Consider the following 20198-nt stretch of genomic DNA (forward strand, 5'->3'; position numbering starts at 1 on the left):
CTCTGAGCAACTTTAACTCTATGATCTACTTAGAGTTTTCAATCCTGAATCGGAATAGCTCTAAACTTATGAAGAGAAAGCTTCCCATCATCCTTCATTTCCCTGCTCCAGTCCCTACGCATAGTAATTGGTGGGCTGGTACACGGGGCCTGCTTGTCACCTATGTGACCCTGTGTACTGTGCCAATCCTTCACTGCTACAGGGGACTGGTGCTGTAAGCAGGGAAATGTGTGGTGCTGTTAAGCAGTACTCAACTTATAATTCTTGTGATCTTGACTATCAGTGCTTTCTCATTTACAGTCCTCTTTGATGAACTCTTTCTATATCCATTTTCACATTCTTGAGAACCATGGGATGTACCCATTTCTAGTCCCATCATGCTAGAATTTGAATTGGACATGTGGTACTGCGGAATGTCTTGCATGGGAAAATCCATGTAAATATCTTTATTATCATCCATACAACTTTTTATGAATTGTTTGTCTGCATTGATGGTGCTTTACTGTTTGTTCTGAAACAAAAACTATCTCAACTATTAAATTTCTACACAAGTCTAAAAGCATATTAGATGAATATGTTGGTAACTATCTTTTGTTTTCCTGCTGGATTCTCACTTGCTTAGTGTGATGGTGTAAAACATTCAGGTTGACAGCTTTTGATGTGGATGATGATTAACATATTGATGGGAAAGCCCAAAAGTGCTATTGATGAAGAGTTAGGCCTAGGAATGTGTCTGGTTGCATGTGAAAGATATGGTTTCTGTTCTCAATGTTGCAAATTTGCGCAAGTTTCTTTAATTATGTGATCATGTATTACATTGTGAAAAAAAAAAAGGAGATAACATTCTCCTCTCTCAAATATCCTTTTAAATTTTATTAAATTTGGTTAATCTGGTCACTGTATAACTTTTTGTCAACTCACAAACTTCTTAGATCTCTGAAGCAACTCAAAAGTTTGTCCTCATTTTTTCACAAATAATAAAGTGTATTTAATTGCTTCATGAGCCATCATGCCCTGACTAATTAATTTCTACTATATGAATGCTATCCCATTATTGTTTTTTGTCTATATGTGTTTGTTTAAAATCCCTTCCCACTACTTCTGTTGAAGTCTTTTCATATTCCTTCTGCTTTTCCAGCTTTAATCTTCATTTATAGACTTCGCTTTGCTAGCAATACTTACTTGCAAACATAGTTATTGAAAACTATACCTGTCTCATGCATCCAAGAATTGATATAGTAACGCATGCTCACAAACATGTATTGCTCTGAGCTTCTAAGAGATGAAGAGTTCTCTGCTTTAGCTTCTTGTGCAGATTCCTTTTTCTAGCAAATGTCTGTTAGGCCCCTTTTTGGCCTCTGGATTTGTCTTACATTTTAAAAAGTTAACCCTAGTGATGTAATATTATTAACACTATTATTAAGCTTTCTCCATAGCACATGCTGAAGATCAGCTCTAAATCCTTGACCTTTTTTGAGCTTGTTTTAAGTGGCACATGTTGATTTGGGTGTCTAATTGGTGCATTAGTGAGGCCTTCCATGTACTTCATATGGTTGATTAGAGCTACTATATCTGTGTCATTGTTTTCCAAAGTAATGTATTAAATGCATTTTCTGAAACATGATTGCTAATGTATATCCAAATATCTGTCACAAGAGCCTTGAAGCAAAGTTATCTATACATAATCAACATTTATTTATTTTATTTATTTTTGGTCTTTTTCTAAGGAGAAGCTCTTATATGACTTTTTGATATCATCACAACTTAATGATTCTATAGATAGTCGCCATCATTACCCACAATAGGTTAGGTGTATCCGCCCGATTGATAATATCCTTCTTGCTTCATAAAGTTGTCAACTTTCACAAGAAGCTTACTCTCCATTCTTTGTGTAAGTGGTTGCATCTTTTTTTCCCTTTTCTTCCTTCCTTTTTTTAATAATGTATTTGGTGTCAAAGGAGGACTTTTGGATTTGCTTTATGTTTCATATTTTGCAACTTCTTTTTAACTTCAGTAAATTCTTTTATAGGCACACTTATTGATGGAAAACCAATTATTACCTTGCCTCCAAAGACGGTCACTTTAAAGAAGGTGGATTTCTCAAAGGATGAACGGGCCTTTTATTCTGCTTTAGAAGCTGAATCTCAAGAACAATTCAAGGTGGCTAACATTTTTCTGAACATATAATTGAACTGAGTTTTAATCTATGCCTGGTCATTGATGGTTTTGTATAATTGATCTAGGATTTGGATAGTCTTGACTACTGCTAATGTTGAGTGTGCAAATAGAAAGCAAGGCTGTTGAACTCTAGGTTTATTTAATTCAAATGCTTTTATGCAATTTGTTGTGAAGAGTTCTTATAGTCTGCCTTGTGCATTTATTCCGTCTGGGAGTCAAATATTTTATTTTCTGTGCCCAAATTCATTGTTATCAAAGTTTTGTAGTTTTTAGTTCTCATGAACCAACGGTCTAGTTTCTGTATAAATTTGTCAGACTGAATTTGAATTTTCTATAGACTTATTTTTTTTTTCTTGCTTAGGTTTATGCTGCAGCTGGGACTGTCAAGCAAAATTATGTGAATATTTTATTTATGCTCTTGAGGCTTCGGCAGGCTTGTGATCATCCTCTTTTGGTAAAAGGATATGATTCTGACTCAGTCTGGAGGTCTTCTATGGAGATGGCAAAAAAACTTCCCAGAGAGGAAGTGGAAAATCTCTCGAAATGTTTAGAAACTTGTTTGACAATCTGTACAATCTGCAATGTAAGTGTTAGTTAATTTCGCAAAATGCTTTTCTTGTGCTTTTCCCTGGTATTTTTGTATTTGTAGTTTTGATCCATGCAAGACATGCAATATTTTAAATTTCCCAATGGAAAAAAGCATGTTTGCATGTGCACAAATTCATGCATGTGCTCTTTCTTTCTACGTTTCTTCGACTTGATAATAGTTTCAGAGCACGAGGAGAGTACTGAACTTCAGTTATAGCTGATCAAGCTTTTTGTTAATTATTTTTTTGATCTATTTATTTATAACTAATTGATGATTGGAAATTTTGTGCTTGAAATGGATGCAATTCTGGTTGGGTTATTTCTAATGTGATCTGACTCAGTTCTCCAATTCATTGTGTGGTCAATCTACGAACCTGGATTGGGCTTAGGCTAGCAAATCAAGGATACAGTGAACTTCTATTGGGCTTGGGTAGCACACACCAACATAATAACAAGCTATAAATTTCAGGTTGAGATGCTATGATTTAATTAGATTTAAAGTAAGGTATGCTGAACCGGTACCGTCGGCCGTTTTGGTCGGCCGGCGGTACGGTTCGGTATGGTTTCATACTGTACCGAACCGATGACCCGAACTGGAAGAAAAAAAGAGAGAAATAGAGAGAGAGAAAGAGGAAGAAAAAAAAAAAAGAGGGAGGGGAAGGAGCCGGCGGGGCCGCCGGACAGCCTCCGACTGGCCGCCGTGGCCGTCGGAGGGCGCAGTCCACGCACGCGGCGCTGCAGACGTGAAACAGGGGCATCGCCCCTGTTTCGCAAATTTTTTAAAAAAAATATAGTTTTAAGTGAAGTCGGCAAACGATTTGCCGCTTCACGATTTTTGTTTTTTTTTTTTAAAAATTCTTAAGTCGGCAACCCAGTTATCGACTTCATAAGTTTAAAACAAAAAAAAAAAGAAAAAATCGAAACAGACGTCGTCTGTTTCGAAAAAGAAAGGGGTGGAGCCGCGGAGGGGCTCCGCCTGCTCGACCGCCCTCAGGCCATTGGCGTCGGCTCGTCGACCACCGGAAGCCTCGCAACGGAGGCACCGTCCATCTGGTAGGTTCTCCGCCCCCCCTCCGAGCGCTCTCTCTCTCTTTTTTGCTCTCTTGAAAGCCTTATCGGGTGATACGGGGCTCGAAAGCCCTCCGATGGCTGCAGCCGGCCACTGCCGGCCTCCGGCGGCTCTCACCTCCCTCCCTTCCCTTTCCTCTCTCTCTCTTTCTCACTTTCCGTTCTTTTTTCTTCGGTACCGTCGGTGTATCGATTTTACCAGCCGAATCGTGCCGGTTCCCCACCAGTCCGGTACGAGATGGGGTGTACCAGCCGGTTTGGCACGGTATGGCAAACCTTGATTTAAAGCTTTATCATGGTCTCTCTTTTTTAGCTCAAGATATGACTTCAGTTGAGTTAATCCAAACAACATCTAGCCCCACTTGGTATGTGGTTGAATCTAGCACATGATGGACTCGAATTATATTGGAGCTTTTTGTGAATGCCAATCACATCAAGTTGGTTTTGGCTTAGGTCAAGATTTTAGACAAGTTGATCCAATTAGGAAAAAAAATCTTATGATGGACTGAGGACGGCTGAATTGGTGTCGATGGGCATGCTAGCTAGCAATCAGTACACCATGGTACCGGTGCATACCATACCGACCCGTGGCATATTTGAACTATGAGGGGGAGGGAGAGGGTCGGAGAGGAGGAAGGAGGGGTGTGGGGGGGGAGAGGAGGAAGGAGGGGGGGACTCACTTGATCGATTCGTAGAGCTTTTGGAGAGATGCTTGGAGGTGTAAGTTTGCTGACCTACCAACATTGGTTGGTCTCTTAGGATTGGCGGCTGCAATCGTGGAAGGATGGGGGAGTAGGAGAAAGGCCAAAAGGAGGAGGGTGGCAGCGGCGGCGAGTGGAGGTGGGAGAGAGGTGAGTTTTTTTTTTTTGGTGTTGGGGGGAGGGAGGGCTGGATTGTGACACAATGGGATGGGGATGGTCTATTTAATCAAATGGGCTTGGGCTTCTCTCAAACTGGAAGGGGGTTTTTGGTGAGGGTTCGGCCTGTTTATCGAGCCGACAAGGTGAATTGCCTTGGATCTCTGTCAGTTTAGTTCACTATTTTTCTGAATCAGGCAGTTTGGGGTGGTATGGCCAGCCTTAGAACTAATCTGAGTTAACATGAAAAAATATAAATAATGTTCTTGCAGCTAATAGCCTCAGTGATTCACTGTTAGTACTTTCATGGTTGTGGAAACCTCTTTTCTGTGTGTTCGGATGGTTATTTTAAATCATTTTCTCGCAGAAGCCCTCAGTTTGTAATCTAAATCATGTAGCCATAGATTCACTAGGTTTAATCTAATTTAACCCAAACAATTGTTGGGTTCAATAGTAGAGTGTTGGTAAGGTGTGAATTAGGTGATTAGCTTAGGTAGGATTGGGTATAATATAAGTTGGTAGTTCAGCTAATTTATATGAACCAACTTGGAGGTGCACTATTTGTTCAAGCTAAGTGTTCATGATTCATAGAGGTTCTCTTTATATTCATGTGTTTATATATATATGTGTATGTGTCTCTAGATTCATGTACATATATGTGTGGCTGTGTATTTGTCGGGGAACATGGCACGCATGTGCGTTAATGAGATTTTTGCAAAGTCAAGATGTTTGGGAATACATGCTCTCACTTGGCTCCATAATGTGAGTCATGATGAGGAATATCTTTTTAATTTTATGTTAGGTTTGTATGTGTAGAGGGTGAGAATGACATGCTTGTTCGTAGAGGAAGTTAGAGGAAATGATGGGACAGAAAGCTAATAGAAAGAACATTGAATGTAGTTGTTAAAGTTCCCCCACTTGACGTAGCATTATGCAAGTTGAAGTAAACATGGCAAAAATGCAACTACAAGATATTTGCTTTTAGACTTGCAACAGATTTATCGTTATAGGTTTCTAATTCTTGATAAAGATATAATCTACCACTCATGATGTGATTAAACACTTGAAAAATTTGTTGACTAGCAATATTTTAGAAATTTTAAGAAAGCAACAATCATGTGATTCTATGAATGAGACATTAAAGCAAGTAAATTCTATATATTTGTTGAAGTCTTACGTGAAGATGCAGGAGGAATATAATATCTTTTGGAAAAAATGACACTCTTTAGTATCTCCTTGCAATTGTTGTTTGGAACAAGGTTTGCCATATCAATGCATCTTGGCCTGTACTGGGCAATACCATTTCACATGGTTCGTTGTACTATCCCATATCAAATTGTACGGAGCATATCGTACCATACCGCTATATAGTACCATCCCTTACCAACACTATTATACCATACCGTACTGCATTACCAATACTATAGCGGGATTTTGCTGGTATAGGGTCCGGTACTAAGACAGCGAACGTTGCCATATGATACTGGTGTTGAATTGGGACTTGGTGTGCCAAATTGACCCTGATACCAGGTGTACTAACACTAAAGCATGGTACTTGTAAGGGGCCTGACTTTGTAATGGTGAGCCTGGGTTTTGAATGTGCTTATTTGACCTGTCTAAAACTAACAACAACATAGTTATATCTTGTTCCACTTCCCTCTCCCCGCTCTCCCTTCTCTTTCTCTCTCTCTCTGTGCTGATTAGACTTTCTTTTATGTCATCTAATCCTGTATTTTCTGCCTTTTGTAAGTGTTTCTTGCTTACCTAGTGAATTTGTTTCCATGCTGTTTTTTCCCCTTGTATCAAATTCTTTAAATTATTATCCTGTCACCGCCTTTAAAAATCTGTTCTTGTTGATGTTTTGCTTAGAATATTGATGGTCTTGGACCTGTTGGTAATGGAATGCGAATACATTCTTTGTCCCTTTTTTTTCATAATTGTTTGCAATATCTGCAGGATCTACCCGAAGATGCTGTTGTTACCATCTGTGGGCATGTTTTCTGCAAGCAGTGCATCTGTGAGCATCTTACAGGGGATGATAATATCTGTCCCTCGGCCCACTGCAATGTCCGACTTAATGTCGCTTCAGTATTTTCAAAAGGGACATTAAGAAGCTCTCTATGTGATCAACATGGCGATGCATGTTGCTCCAGTGATTCTGGTCCTGAATTGGTTGACACAACTAAGTTGTGTGGGAATCATTCACCTTCTGGTTCTTCTAAAATAAAAGCTGCTCTTGAGATTTTACAGTCACTGCCTAAATCTGAGTATTTCTCGTCAAATAGTAATTTCAACAATTCCAATCATGTAGCCATTGGCTCTGTACAAAATACAGATAATACTGTTCCAATGAGTCCTATTGGTATAAATGATGATAGAAAACATTCTGCCTCAATCGAAGGTTCACTTGGTCAAGTAACGGAAAAGGCCATTGTTTTCTCTCAGTGGACTACGATGCTGGATTTGTTGGAAATTCCACTAAAAGATTCCTGTATACAGTACAGAAGACTTGATGGGACAATGTCTGTTGCTGCTAGGGAGAAAGCTGTGAAAGATTTTAACAGTATTCCAGAGGTTCGCCTGTGAAATATTTCCACTTAATAGAATTTCTTTATCTGAATCTAAATCCGATTTGTGCCATGTGCTTTTCCATCTAATTTATTACTTTATAGGTAACTGTGATGATCATGTCTTTGAAAGCGGCGAGTCTTGGACTGAATATGGTGGCAGCTTGCCATGTACTGCTCCTAGATCTATGGTGGAATCCTACAACTGAAGACCAGGCAATTGATAGAGCGCATCGAATTGGCCAGACACGTCCTGTCACCGTGTCTCGTTTAACAGTGAATGACACCGTCGAGGATCGCATCTTAGCTCTCCAGGTATCTTCTGCATGTTTCTTATCTTTCTTTAAATTTTCTTTCCTGTTCTCTTATGTGGAATATGTGATGAGGCTAACTAGATTGATGAAGATGCTTAATCACTCACATGGAATACTAAGGCAGCACTCCATATTTGAGTGCAACTAACATGGATTATCATCATCACAATCCAATACATGTTGTCGAGCATTTTTTGGAACTATGCCATTTGTTTTTTAGTTGTTAGTTGATATGGCTACCATGTTGAACGAACAATATTTGAACAGGCCAACAGGCCCTTAATAGCTTCTTTACTCCATTCTATTTTTTATGGTGGTAATCATGTATGAATCATTTTTGTTAAAAAGGAGAAAAAGAGGGAAATGGTGGCTTCTGCATTTGGAGAAGATGAATCGGGTTCCCGCCAGACTCGTCTGACAGTAGAAGATTTGAATTATCTGTTCAATGTGTAGCCCTTCATTCTTTTCTAGACGGTTTTGCTTGTTGCTGACTTATTGGGCCTTAACAGTCAACCCGTTTAGCCCTTGGAATCTATGTTTGGTACCAAGGTGGGAGCTTAGAAGGTGCTTAGCTAATCATGGAGGTGTTTCGGCCTTAAATCTATTTGTTGTATTTCTATCCAGAAGGTTTTCCGGAAGGCCATTTGATTTTGAGTTTCTCATTGGATTTGAGGCGCTGTTCATTGGCTGATACTGGGAATTCATCAAAGAGGAAGGGTATTCATCGGCAGCATCTGTGAATAGCCGTTGTAGACTATGCACAGTTTTCCTTTTTCTTTTACTGGGTGGACGAATACTATCTTGTCAGCATTTGCAATTTTCAGTAGGTTTACAGGAAAGGATAGAAGAAAGGATGTCAAATTCAATTGAACTGGTACTTTGTTGTTATTTGTAAATCTTTGAATGCTTTTTGTCATGTAAGAATCTATGAGATTTTATAATAAAGATTTTATTATTTCTTTCACATTTTATGTTTGTGTATCTGTTGAGCTCTTTTGTATTTGTCTATTTAGATTAGGGTGAGTTTTTCACACACCTTAAATTGCTACTTCGTATCTATACAATGATGGTGGACCCTGTGTTAATCGTGCACGCCTGCGCTCGTGTATATGTGCTACAGTAGTTCAGTGGCTAAGTAGTTCAGTGGCTAAGAGTTGTTTGTATAGGTGAAGCGGTTTTGGTGAAAATAAAGTTGGATGCGCGTCTACCATCTAAAACTGTTTGCAGATGAATTCAGTATTTTCTGACTTCCACCGGACGCCTTAAGGATGATGTTCGACAATCTATCAATTTCTCAATCGCAATTGTTAAAATCATCTTTAGGGGAGATGAGATAATAAACTAAGATCATGTCTGGTCAATGTCTTGTGACGGATTTGGAAAGCAAGAAATGGAAGGTCTTCTATGCTGCATCTTTTGTTTCTCCGTTGTAAAAAAAAAAAAAAAAAAAAAAAAAAGAAAAAGAAAAAAAAAAGATGTTGGTCGCTCTCATACGACAGATCTGTAAATCACGAAATGAGAAAATCTTTCGAGTGCACTATGTTACCGCCAGCTCGATTAGCTTATCTGTCTCTTGGCTTGTCTCGTGAATTTTCAATTTCGGTTGAACTTGCGTCCGTATCCGGGGTCCTTGGTGTCCCTCTCTTTTTTCTTGGTTTCTTTTGGACCTCTTTTTTTTTTTTTTTTTGATCAAAACTGATTTTGATGGTTCACCGAAAGCTATTAGCAGTGGTGTCTCGCCGTAGCAGCGGTGTCTCGCCGGTTGAGATATATGATTCATGATAGCAGTGGTAGCGCTATTATCGCTGAGGCTCGGAAATGGAAAAGATCTATGTCGGTAAATGGTAGCATGTTTACGGGCGGTAGGAATAAGGGCTTAAGCTGGTTCTTGGATAATGGTGAGTTGGATATCTTATTCTCCTAATCCCCACCCTTCGCCAAAACAAGAAAAAGAATATAAAATACCGTGATGTTAAAAAGGCAAAAAAAAAAAAAGATAAAAGTTTTAATTTCCAAGTTCTGAAAAATATTTTTTTTGAGCGAAAAGGGAGGCAAAAGGGACACCCTGCTTTTATTTCAAAAGTTCATAGCCTTAAGAAGCTTTTAGAGAGTGGGGTCGTGACAGTAACTTGGAAAGAAAGGAACAATGGCAGAATACAGGGATAGGAGAAAGAGCAAGGAACAGATGGAACATAAGCTTCCGTTCCAATATTATCTTCGGTGATGTGCATTTTTTTAGCAGGCCGGTGCTAGTACAATGGTGTGCAGGAAAGTTCTGAAAAATAACAACAGACTCTGGTGCTAAAAACAACAGTATGAGATTGATACAGTTTGTCAAATGGCCTTCGAATGTATCATATACCGACAGACCACATTCATCTCTGCTATTCAAACAGGGGAACCATTATGGTTTTCTTGAAACAGTGAAACACGGCCCAATCTGATTTTACGTGGAATAGTGGTTCACTGGTTTGTTAATTGTTACCCAGCGCCTTCGCAGGACAATTTTCTCCGGCACTAAATTTCTGGTGTATCCAGTGGGCTAGAGATTTAAAACATGGCACGCCCTAGTGGGAGAAGGGTGCTCCCCTCACCCCCCACATTCATCCTATGGGTCCGCATACCAAATTTACGGATACCAGGGACAGCATGTAGACACGATCCGCCGAAGCCGGCGGTGGGAGGAGAGATTGAGATGCGTTGGTGTCTTTCCGAGCACACGCTCCCCTGAGATATCCCCAAAGGCTCCCAGGACCCCTCCCTTTCCCTCTCTCTGCAAGGAGAGATTTGAGGCGCATTGTAGGCTCCCGGAGCACACTTCCCTGCGGTCCCCTCGAATGCTCCCTGGCCCCGCCCTGGGTGCATACGCGTCGGCCCGGGTGGGCTATCATTCAACTATGTGGCGGGATCCACGCCGTCCTTTCGTCGAAAACCTAAGAACGAATCATGGTTGACGTATGGGCTGCGGCCGGCTTCACGTGGGATCGACACTGGTGGCCCGCGAATAATGGCCCGCCTATTGATCCTACTCCTGGACCATCACATTGATTGAGGGTACTGGAGCTGTGCGCTGGCCCCTGATACGTGGGCACTCCCAACAATTAAAATCTGGGTAGCTATCGACGGCCCACATATGTTTAGGACTCTTTTCAGATTTGAGAGGTTTTAGACCTTTTACCGTAGAGCATGAGAGCTGATTAATGAGATGTGGAGATTGTCGGTCCATATGAATACGAAGCATCAGATGAGTCGGAGGCTGGAGCTGGCTAGGTGCAGGCTTCTCCGATGAAACCGTCTCGAGATCGATGATTGTTTAGGCGGATCAAGGGGGTGGAGGCGGACATTGTGAGCCTGCAGATGAGAGAGGATCAGGAGGACGGCCTTCAGGAGTCGGACATGAGGGAGCTTCGTTGCATGCTTTTAGTGCACTATTCTTTGTTGAGACAGTAGGAGATAATGTAGAGATAGAAATTTAAGATTCAATGGATCAAGGAGGATGATCGAAATACTAAATTCTTCCACCAATCGATAATGGTCCAGAGGTCTGCCAATCGCATCAAAGAGCTGCGGGGGAGTGATGGTGCTGTGGTGGATGATAGTGGGGATGTTAGGGGGCTGATCTTCCAGTTCTTCAGATCATGCTGGATGGTGGCACTTGGCAGGGACATTCCACTTTGAGGTGCCCAACCTGCGACCTGCATCTTTAACTAGGAGAATGAGGCTTTGTCTCGTCCGATGTCTATGGAAAAGATGCGTAGTGCCCTCTGGACTTTGGGGGATGATAAGGCTTCGAGGTCGGATGGATTTTCGTCTTTTTTCTTCCGTCGTTATTGGCGCATTGTTGGTGGTGAGGTGGTGGAGGCTATGCAGGGGGTCTTCAACTCTAGAGGTATCCTGAAAGAGTGGAAGAAAATATTGGTCACCTTTATCCTAAAGCAGCCCGATGCATTTGTCTCGGAGTACTTTAGACTAACCAGCCTTTGCATCATCTTTTACAAAGTGTGTGGTAGGATCTTGATAAGATGTCTGAAGCTGATTGTGCCTTGGCTGATCTATCCTGATACGCAGGGTGCCTTCATTAGTGGCCGTGGCATCACCGACAACATCTTATTTGCCTAGAAGTTTATACACGATCTTCGATGGGCTCAGCTCACTATAGCTTGATGGCGATCAAGCTGGACATGGAGCGAGCCTATGACCGGATGAGTTGGTGCTTTCTGCGACGGACAATGTAGAAGTTTGACTTTTAGGATAGGTGCATTGACTGGATCATGGATTGTGTGAAGACTCCGAGCTTTGCGATTGTGATCAATAGAGCCCCGACGGATTTCTTTCACTCAATGATCAGGCTTCAGCAAGATTGCCCTCTCTCCTCCTATTTGTTTATCTTATGTGCTGACACTTTGTCTCGGGCATTGAGAGCGACGGCCCAGAGGTTGGAGCTAGAGCCGTAGTAGCCCACCCTTCGGATCGAGCCACTCTCACACTTGCTTTCTGCCAATGACTATCTTCTTCTCGACCGTGCTTTTATTCAGAATACAAGGTGTTTTGTGGCCATCATTAAGGCCTATTGTCAGACATTTGGCCAGCTTGTGAACCTGCAGAAATCCACGATCATCTTCAGCCTTAAGACAAAGGTCCAAGTGAAATACGTTATTCGAGACAAGCTGGGGATTCAAGAGCAGACGGGGACCATGATCTATCTTTGGGTTCCCATCATGGGTTGGCATCTCCGACAAGCTGACTGTAGACACATGGAGTAGTGAATCTAGGATTGTCTTGATGGCTGGCAAGCTAACGTCCTCTCTATGATGGGTAGGATGACATTTGTCAGATCAGTCTTGAGCTCTAGCCCAATCTACCTCCTGGCGAATACGGTAGTTCTGACTTCTAGCCTTAGGAGGTTGGAGCAGCTTTTCTGTAATTTTTTGTGAAGCTCTAGACACGATGGGCGAGGAGTCCATTTGATGTCTTGAGAGGTGATCTGTCAGCCCTTAAGGGATAGAAGCCTCGGGATTCAATCGCTGTTGGACAGAAGGGAGGCTATGATTACCAGGCATGTTGTCAGATTTCTTCTCTAAATCAATTGCTTGTGCAGTAGGATGATGAAGGCTTGATATGGATCATGGAGTTGGAGATCCCAGATTTATGCACTGCTCGTGGGTGCTCTTTCATCTGGAGGGAGATCTGCGTCCATGTGCTTGCGGTGCTTACCCAAGTCAGATGGTTGATAGGAGATGGGGCATCAGTTGATGTGAGTCAGGATACCTAGATTTTTAGCCTTTCTCTATCCAGATGGCTGACATATGTCAGTATGGAGGTGGATGATCGTCTGTGGATCTGCGATTTGCTTACCACCGGTAGTGGGGCTTAGAGAGTTCAGGACATTATACATCTTTTTGGTGGTCTGCTTGCTGATTGATTTTTCGCCATCGATCCCAATGCCTGTTCATCGGACTCAGAATTTGAGGCTGTGGGGCTGCTCGTGCTGCTCCAATGCCCCTGTGAGGGATCTCTCCATGATATGCGAGGTAGTGCCAAACATGAGGATTGATGTTGCTTGAATCTGGAGGGTGATCGCTTATCCTAACTAAAGTGAGGCTTGTTATTTGAAAGGTTGTCTGGGATCGGCTTCTGACCCACATGCTGCTTAGGAATAGAGGCATGAACCTCCTGACCGACTGTTCGATCTACGATTTGGAGGCATCCATAGAGCATGCTATTCTATACTGTCTGAGAGCGAAATTGATTTAGAGGAGGATGGGGGCCAACATTGGGAGGCGATTGAGGGCTTTTTGGATGGGCCCTTTTTTAGATATGATTCGCGAAAGCACGACTATAGGGCCGACCTGATCCAGGTGGGGGGGGGAGGGGCAGAGCTGGCGTATGTCGCCTATTAGATTTGGCTCTTCAGAAATAGTCTAGTCTTCGATGCCGAGGCAATGTCTGTACATCGGGTGCTAGTGCTATGAGCCTGACTGAGGAGTACTATTGTTTCGACGTCGCTAGCTTATCCTGTGACACCTTCGAGTCCTGGGACTCTCATGCTGCTCTTGCAGCGAACCGAAAGATTATCTTCATTTTCTGGGGGCTCCCATTCTCGGAATTTGTCAAGATCAATTTCGATGGCAGCGTCAGAGATTGCAAGGGCAGTGCTAGCTTTGTTATTTGGGGACTGAACGCTAGGTTATTGGCGGCAGGGAGATCATACATGTTTGAAACCTCTGTACTAGGTGCGGAGCTTTGGACTACCTGGATGGGCATTATATGCCTGATGGAAGCTGCAGATAGAGAGGATCTGTGTTGAGGGTGATTCAATGATCGTCATCGGCTGGATTCGGGATGACACGAGACACCTAGAAGCTCATTTGCTTTTCTGTGACATCTGGATTTTCCTCTGAGAGTTTACTGAAATGTCGGTGCGTCATATCTTCCAAGAAGCGAAAAGTGCAGCAGATTGGATTGCTTTTTTTGTTGTTGAGTATATCGGAGATTGAACTTGACGACATGATTAGAGGTGCCCTTAGGTTCCGTAGGATGCCTTATACTTTGACTTGATGGGATGCATTCACATCAGAGTCACGTGATCACTCATCTGTACCCCCCCCCCCCCCAAAAAAAAAGGGAGAAACAACAACAACAACATCAGGGTGGCTGGGTCCCCATATATGGGTCTCAGGGCTCATCTGATGCTGATTTAACGGATATAACGAAGACGTAACCGATGGAAACAATTTAACTTGTTATGCTGTAGATATTTCAATGTGGCTTCATGAAATAGGAAAAGGATTCGGTATGCTTGTATTTCGGGTTAAGGTTAGTTAAAATTATTAGTTGAATCAGCTGGAAGGTTATGTAGTTCTGTATTTGTGTGGGTTGCTGATGTTCGAGATAAAAAGGACATGTTCAGTTGCCTGACTACTAGATTCGGCTGATTTGCTCTACATATGGAGGATAGGATGAAGAGAGAGAAGGGAAAGAGAAGGAGAAATGATGGCGAGATAGGTTCTGACCACTTGTTCCACATGCTTTATATTTCATATATCAAAACTCATCTTTCCAAATGAATCCCAACGTCTTTAAAATCTGGACATTAATTGCACAGTAACAAGGATTCTCATACATACGTCTATATACATATGAACATATACTGCATATAAATTATATAGTAACTCAAGCATGCTAATAGCGATCCGAGAGCAACACACTTGGAACTACACCAAGAGTCTCGGTCACCCATAGGCAGTGCTCCAGAAACTCTTGACGGTGCACCGGTCCAGGATCCTCAGCAGCACCTGGTTGGTGGTACACCTGGGGGTCTTGAACTGGCTCATGGCAGCACCATTGCCAATGCAGTAATCCAATATCCTCCGAAACGTCCCACTCTCCACAATCCGGAGCTCCAGGGGTCCGATCGAACCGGTTTTCCTCGAGACCACATAGCCATGGTCTGCGAATGCCGCATCCATTTCCCGGCTGCATGCGTTGAGGATTCTGTCCTCGGCCTCGCCTTTGATCTCCCAGTAGATCACGTAGTGGCCTGGATGAACTGCAAGGTCTGCATGGCTGGTGAAGTCGACCAGCTCGGCCCTGGTCTGGCTTAGGAGCCTGGACCCCTCCTCCACCACCAGCTGGAGGTCCCTCTCTGTATTCTTGTCTATGTTCACGGTCAATATTAGCTTCCGCCTGCAAATAAAGGTTAATTTGGGTGCCCCTTTGTAAAATCCCGCCACCTCCACCACGTCTCCAAGCCTGTACCTGTAGAGGCCTGAAAGGAGCCCTTTCAATTAATGTCAGTGTGTACCTAGTTTAAGAATAGGATGAAGCTTAATTTCTACATGGAAAAAGGGTGTGATATCCTGTCATTAGTTTCCCAACGTAGAAAACCCTCAGTAGAAAGGAGGATGGAAGGTAGTACGATCTAGCTAGATGGTGGGTCACCGATCAGGGAGTAAGGCAAGAACATAAAATTCTGTGGATTGGAAGGTACCTCATATTTGTAGGAAGCAACGACAAATAATGAAGGTGGAGCAGTGGTGGGAACTGGCACAAATAATGCAAGAAGACAATTGCTTCACCAACAGTACGTGTCATTATCCTATCCCAATAATACGTCATTTTTATTATTTTGGAGAGTGGGTGACAAGTATAGCTAGCAAGATAGGAAGAGGAGAACCACAAAACATGATGGTTTTGGCATATAGATAAACAGATTACATCCTGGTTGGTTGAATGGAGGAGGTTTTGGTGCTATCGTCACTATCTCGATTACTATTCATGTTACTTTCTCGATTATTAATCATTTTTTTGACACAGTTAGGCTGGTCTCAACTTAAAGAACCATGCGTCTGAAGTCTCTAAACTGGATTTAACGTTTTCAACACCAATATTACTGCAAAGAAGTTGTCTAAGATACCTGAGAATATGAAATCAATGATAACAGTAATCTTGATATACCAAATATAAATATCTTTTCCTTTTTTTGATAAATCTCTTCTATAATTATTATAATAAAAATGATATGTTACTGAACAAAATTCAGATTCAACAGCCCAACCTTATTTCTATTGATATAATATTATGAGACATAAGAACGCCTACTCGATAGGCCGCAGTTAGTGCATACTGCGTACATTAACTTTATGAGACGCTATTGCGTGGAGACAGTCTATTGAGAATAGCAGTCAGGGGATAGGAGCCGCACCAGCCCACAACGGAATTAAAAATAGATTAAGACATGACATTGAAGGATCACCAACCTAAACGCAAGAACACATGCCTCACGATATCTTGTTCCCAAGGTACGAAGCTCATCAAAGGACAAAAAAATAAACAAAAAAAAACGCATGGATCCTCTAAGGTACAGCAACAGATGGCCATCATTAAGACAGACAGATGCCAAACTAGATATTCCGCGAGCACATATCATGTCATACATGATATGTATTACTTGATGACCGTCAATGATGACCATTCAGGAATATACAGCTAGCACTCTATGGTATTCAGGAACCTGGTTGAGAGAGAGAAAAAAAAAAAAAACAACTCTCCTCTAGCAGGAAACTTTGAAATCATGTGCTTGTAGTACACCAACGCACTGCACACGTAGAAAAAGTCTTACATTATGGGGCCGTGCGTTTGTCTACATATGCCAACTCTAGTTTAAAAGATGTAATTCTTTGTAATAACATTAGAAAAGATTATTATGAGGACCATAGTGTGATATATGTCCCGTCAACTAAGAAATGAAAGGTGGGATGGCAGGTGCTAGCAGTTCTTCTTCACATGTTACATTGTGACACAGACATATTCTTACTAGGCCATGGCAATCCACCTCCTCCCTTTCTAAGCCAGACATAACATACTGGCGTTCACAAGAGCACTTGCACATTTCCAATTAGGGAGGTCTTTTTACTTTAAAAAAAAAAAAAAATTGTGAGCTTGTGTGAGATAGAGAAAAGGGCGTCAGAGAGGGAGAGGGAGAGGGAGAGGGAGACGGGTACCTGTGAAAGTGGTGAGGACAACCTCATACTGCTGCCCAACTTTAACTTCGGACAGCGGCAATGGCTCACCCTCCACAAAGTCATCAGTGATCACCGAACTACTGTGGTCTTGCTCCTTCCGCCTGTAGAGAGGGATAAACTCAAAATAAGAGAAGGTTGGAATCACAGTAAAAGTCGCCCTCTCCGGGGGATCAGACGGTTCCAGATTCACCCCAATCCAGCTCTCAGTGGACCCATAGTCCGCACAAATCAATGCCAAGTCCCCAGCATGGTGCCTTAACTTCTTCAGGTAAGGCTGCATCGACCCTGTCATAATGGAGTAGATGTACTTGGCGTTGGGCCACAGCTTAGGTATGAGGCTGCTCCAATTCGATTCCTCGAGCTCTCTGCACTTCTTCTCGATCTTGGAAGCCAGGGAAGCACTCGGGGTGAGGCAGCCCATCACCGCCCTCCTCATCTCGGGCGAAGTGATCTTGGTGCTGAGGGTCCCTTCCCTGAGATCCTCGCACAGTTCCTCCCACAGCTCTTCAAAGGAGGTGAAGGCCTGGACGATGCTGTAGGCGAAGGTGGAGGCAATGACCTCGACCTGGTCGCAGAAGGCGAGGCCGAGGAGGAGGTGGCAGTAGGTGGATTGGTTGTAGTCCCCCTCAGAGATCACCTCGTAGGGACTGCAGACGAAGGAATCGGTGCTCTTTTGCCTGGTCTTGAACTCCTCGCTTGCGAAGTAGTGGGTGGTTGCCGTGCCAACCGTGAGGCCTCCCTTGCTCTGGAACTGCTTGCTGCCGTAGATGAACTCCAGAATCCTTCCTCCAGCCCTTACTGGAAACAACCTGTGTAGTTCATTCGGTGGGGAATAACAAACAAGGTATTTCAGAGTGCTATTATAAGATGTTACAGGTTCAGGAAAAAAGCAATCAATAGATTCTGTTCTTTAGAAAGAAAGACGATGCTTTGTTGTTGAAATTGCATGCCTGGATCTATAGGCAGCTCCCAATCGAAAGATTTGAAGACTTGACTGACAGCTGAAGCGCGTGAAGGGTACCTGCTTGGGCCTCCCATCAGTGGTTCCTGAACTGTATCAGATGTCATTTATATTATTACCACGTGAGACCAGAACAATAAAATGGAACATAAGAAACAGCAGAGGAAAATAGGAGGAACATTATAAGAGAGTAAAACCCAAGTTATAGACAACAAATACAAATACAAACTTATATAGATCGGTATTTAATTGATTAAAGAGGGGTAGGGCAGCTGATATCATTGTTTCCATGTAGAAGAAGTCCTGTTTCATTCTCGTAGAGAAATTAGAAAACAGAAACGGAGCTGACTCGAAGGAGACCCAATGGAATACTCGGATAGGAAAACAGAAGATGGGACATTAGAGAGAGAGAGAGAGCGTGGAAGAGAGGGACGGACGATCTGTACTAGCCTGAGGGAGAGCATGGTGATGGGCTCCTGGGTGAGGAGGGGAGACGTATCCCCATCGGCGATCCTCTGGATGTAGGGCTCGTGGTCGGCATGGGAGGCGAGAGGGACGGAAGAGGTGAAGAGGGACTCCAGCGCGACGGGGTCCAGGTCTTGGACCCGGAGGTCGCGGCCGAGCCACTTCTGGAGGTACTCGGTGCTGTGGTTGAGCTCGATGATGCGGCGGAGCGTCTGCGTCTGGACCAGACCAGCGTTCTCGGCCACCCCTTCGAACCACGCTATGATCTCCTGATCCCCGGACGCCGCTGCCGCCCCCTCGACGGTCATGGTGGGCTGCCGGTCCGGTATTGGTATTATTGCTGCAATTACTGCACCACCACTATCACCAAAGATGGGTTTGGGTGCTTGGTGCTCACTGTTTCTCTCCCTTCCCTTCCCTAAAACCATACCGTCGTCCTCTACTTTATCAATGGATAAATATTACGACCAGGTTCTGAAGAAATGCCAAAATAGCCCGGACTTCTCTCTCCTTTCTCTGTCTCCCTCTCTATCTCCAAGAAAAAAAATACACACCCGAAAATCTCTCTCCTCCCTCTCTCTCTCTCTCTCTCTCTCTCACATATATTGCTCCTTTCTTGAAAGATACAATACAACAGCGGAAGGACCAAAAGTCCCGCTGATGGAACCTCTCCTTATCTTCATTCTTTAGGCATTATGGAGCATATATGAAATCAATCAAGAATCTCTCTCCGTTTTCCTGCAAGCGGGTAAAGTGAAGGGGCTGTTTTATATGTGCATGGACCTTCTCTCTCTCTCTCTCTCTCTCTCTGGACTGTACGATGGAAGGCAGGCCACAGGGTGATTTATCGTTGGCAGAGAGATTGAGGTAGAGGAGGGGAGGGGACCAAAATCGACAGACTTTCCTTCATGACAGCTGGGCAAGATCCCCCATTTCAATTTTAATGACCTCTCTCTCTGCCAATTATATTTAGCATATCTATCTCTTTCCATATGAAAGCTCTCTCTCTCTCTCTCTCAACTTGGATGCGTCTACATATGATGGGTGGCCTGCACTTCATCAACTGATAAAGAATCGTTACCGCATAACCGGGATATATAGCTATGCTGACATTTTTTTTTGTTCTCCTTGTCCTGAAGATATCTCATATAACTAAGAGAGAGAACAATCATTGCCGCACAAGTATATTTTCATTTTTTATTTTAAAATTTATTCATAAAAATTTAATAGATTTTTTTTTGAAAGAAGAATAAAAGAAAAAAAAGAAAGCTTTTAATTACTTATTTACTGTGCCAGCTACAAATCATTTGATATTATAAGGGAAGAGTTATTTAACAAACCTGCTAATAAAATAGAAAAAAAAAATCTATAAAATGCTGTCTCATAGCCTTCAAATTTTGTAATTTTAGAAAGCAATAGTCTAATATGTCAATTGACAATCTATTCTAAAACAAAAATTCTTTGGCTTTGAAAAATATTCTATTTTGATCCAATCTACCTTTTTGTTTCCAAAAGTATTTTTTAGTTTGTTTATTACTGTATAACTAATTCTTATTCCAATAAATTTGATTATTCCAAACCTTAACTAATCAAAATCTTAACTAATCAAAATCTTTTAAGAGTGAAATTTTGAAAAAAAAAATGATAAAAATTTTACTATCTATAGTATTCTTAAA

General features: G+C 42.4%; 2 protein-coding genes across 4 annotated transcripts in view; one reads left to right on the forward strand and one right to left on the reverse strand.

The window, feature by feature from the left end:
• The window catches only part of LOC105032681 (helicase-like transcription factor CHR28), a 30733-nt gene extending 22197 nt beyond the window's left edge, over window positions 1–8536 (forward strand). For all 3 annotated transcript variants that reach the window (XM_010907191.4, XM_029261034.2, XM_010907207.4), the window contains 5 exons: window positions 2030–2160; window positions 2540–2761; window positions 6648–7265; window positions 7364–7573; window positions 7921–8536. In XM_010907191.4, the coding sequence (XP_010905493.1) occupies window positions 2030–2160; window positions 2540–2761; window positions 6648–7265; window positions 7364–7573; window positions 7921–8025 (1286 nt within the window). In that variant the 3' untranslated portion in view covers window positions 8026–8536. The remainder of the gene's footprint in view (window positions 1–2029; window positions 2161–2539; window positions 2762–6647; window positions 7266–7363; window positions 7574–7920) is intronic.
• Window positions 8537–14628: 6092 nt separating this feature from the next.
• Window positions 14629–19093, reverse strand: LOC105032700 (indole-3-acetic acid-amido synthetase GH3.10). Its single transcript, XM_010907216.4, has 4 exons — window positions 18508–19093; window positions 18047–18148; window positions 17076–17905; window positions 14629–15340 (listed from the first exon to the last, which is right to left on the reverse strand). Exons 1-4 carry the CDS (start codon window positions 18948–18950, stop codon window positions 14805–14807), a joined length of 1911 nt encoding a protein of 636 aa, XP_010905518.1. The 5' UTR covers window positions 18951–19093; the 3' UTR covers window positions 14629–14804.
• Window positions 19094–20198: the final 1105 nt, after the last annotated feature.

This window comes from Elaeis guineensis, chromosome 2, assembly GCF_000442705.2.
Source record: "Elaeis guineensis isolate ETL-2024a chromosome 2, EG11, whole genome shotgun sequence".
Lineage (NCBI taxonomy): Eukaryota > Viridiplantae > Streptophyta > Magnoliopsida > Arecales > Arecaceae > Elaeis > Elaeis guineensis.

What these genes read in the sequence shown, in the direction of transcription:
- LOC105032700 (XM_010907216.4), bottom strand. Translation starts at nt 18,950, where the DNA reads ATGGTTTTAGGGAAGGGAAGGGAGAGAAACAGTGAGCACCAAGCACCC. An exon ending in ATCACCATGCTCTCCCTCAG is followed by an intron (nt 18,149 to 18,507) that starts GCTAGTACAGAT and finishes CATCTGATACAG; the next exon opens with TTCAGGAACCACTGATGGGA. An exon ending in GGAGCTGCCTATAGATCCAG is followed by an intron (nt 17,906 to 18,046) that starts GCATGCAATTTC and finishes TGAACTACACAG; the next exon opens with GTTGTTTCCAGTAAGGGCTG.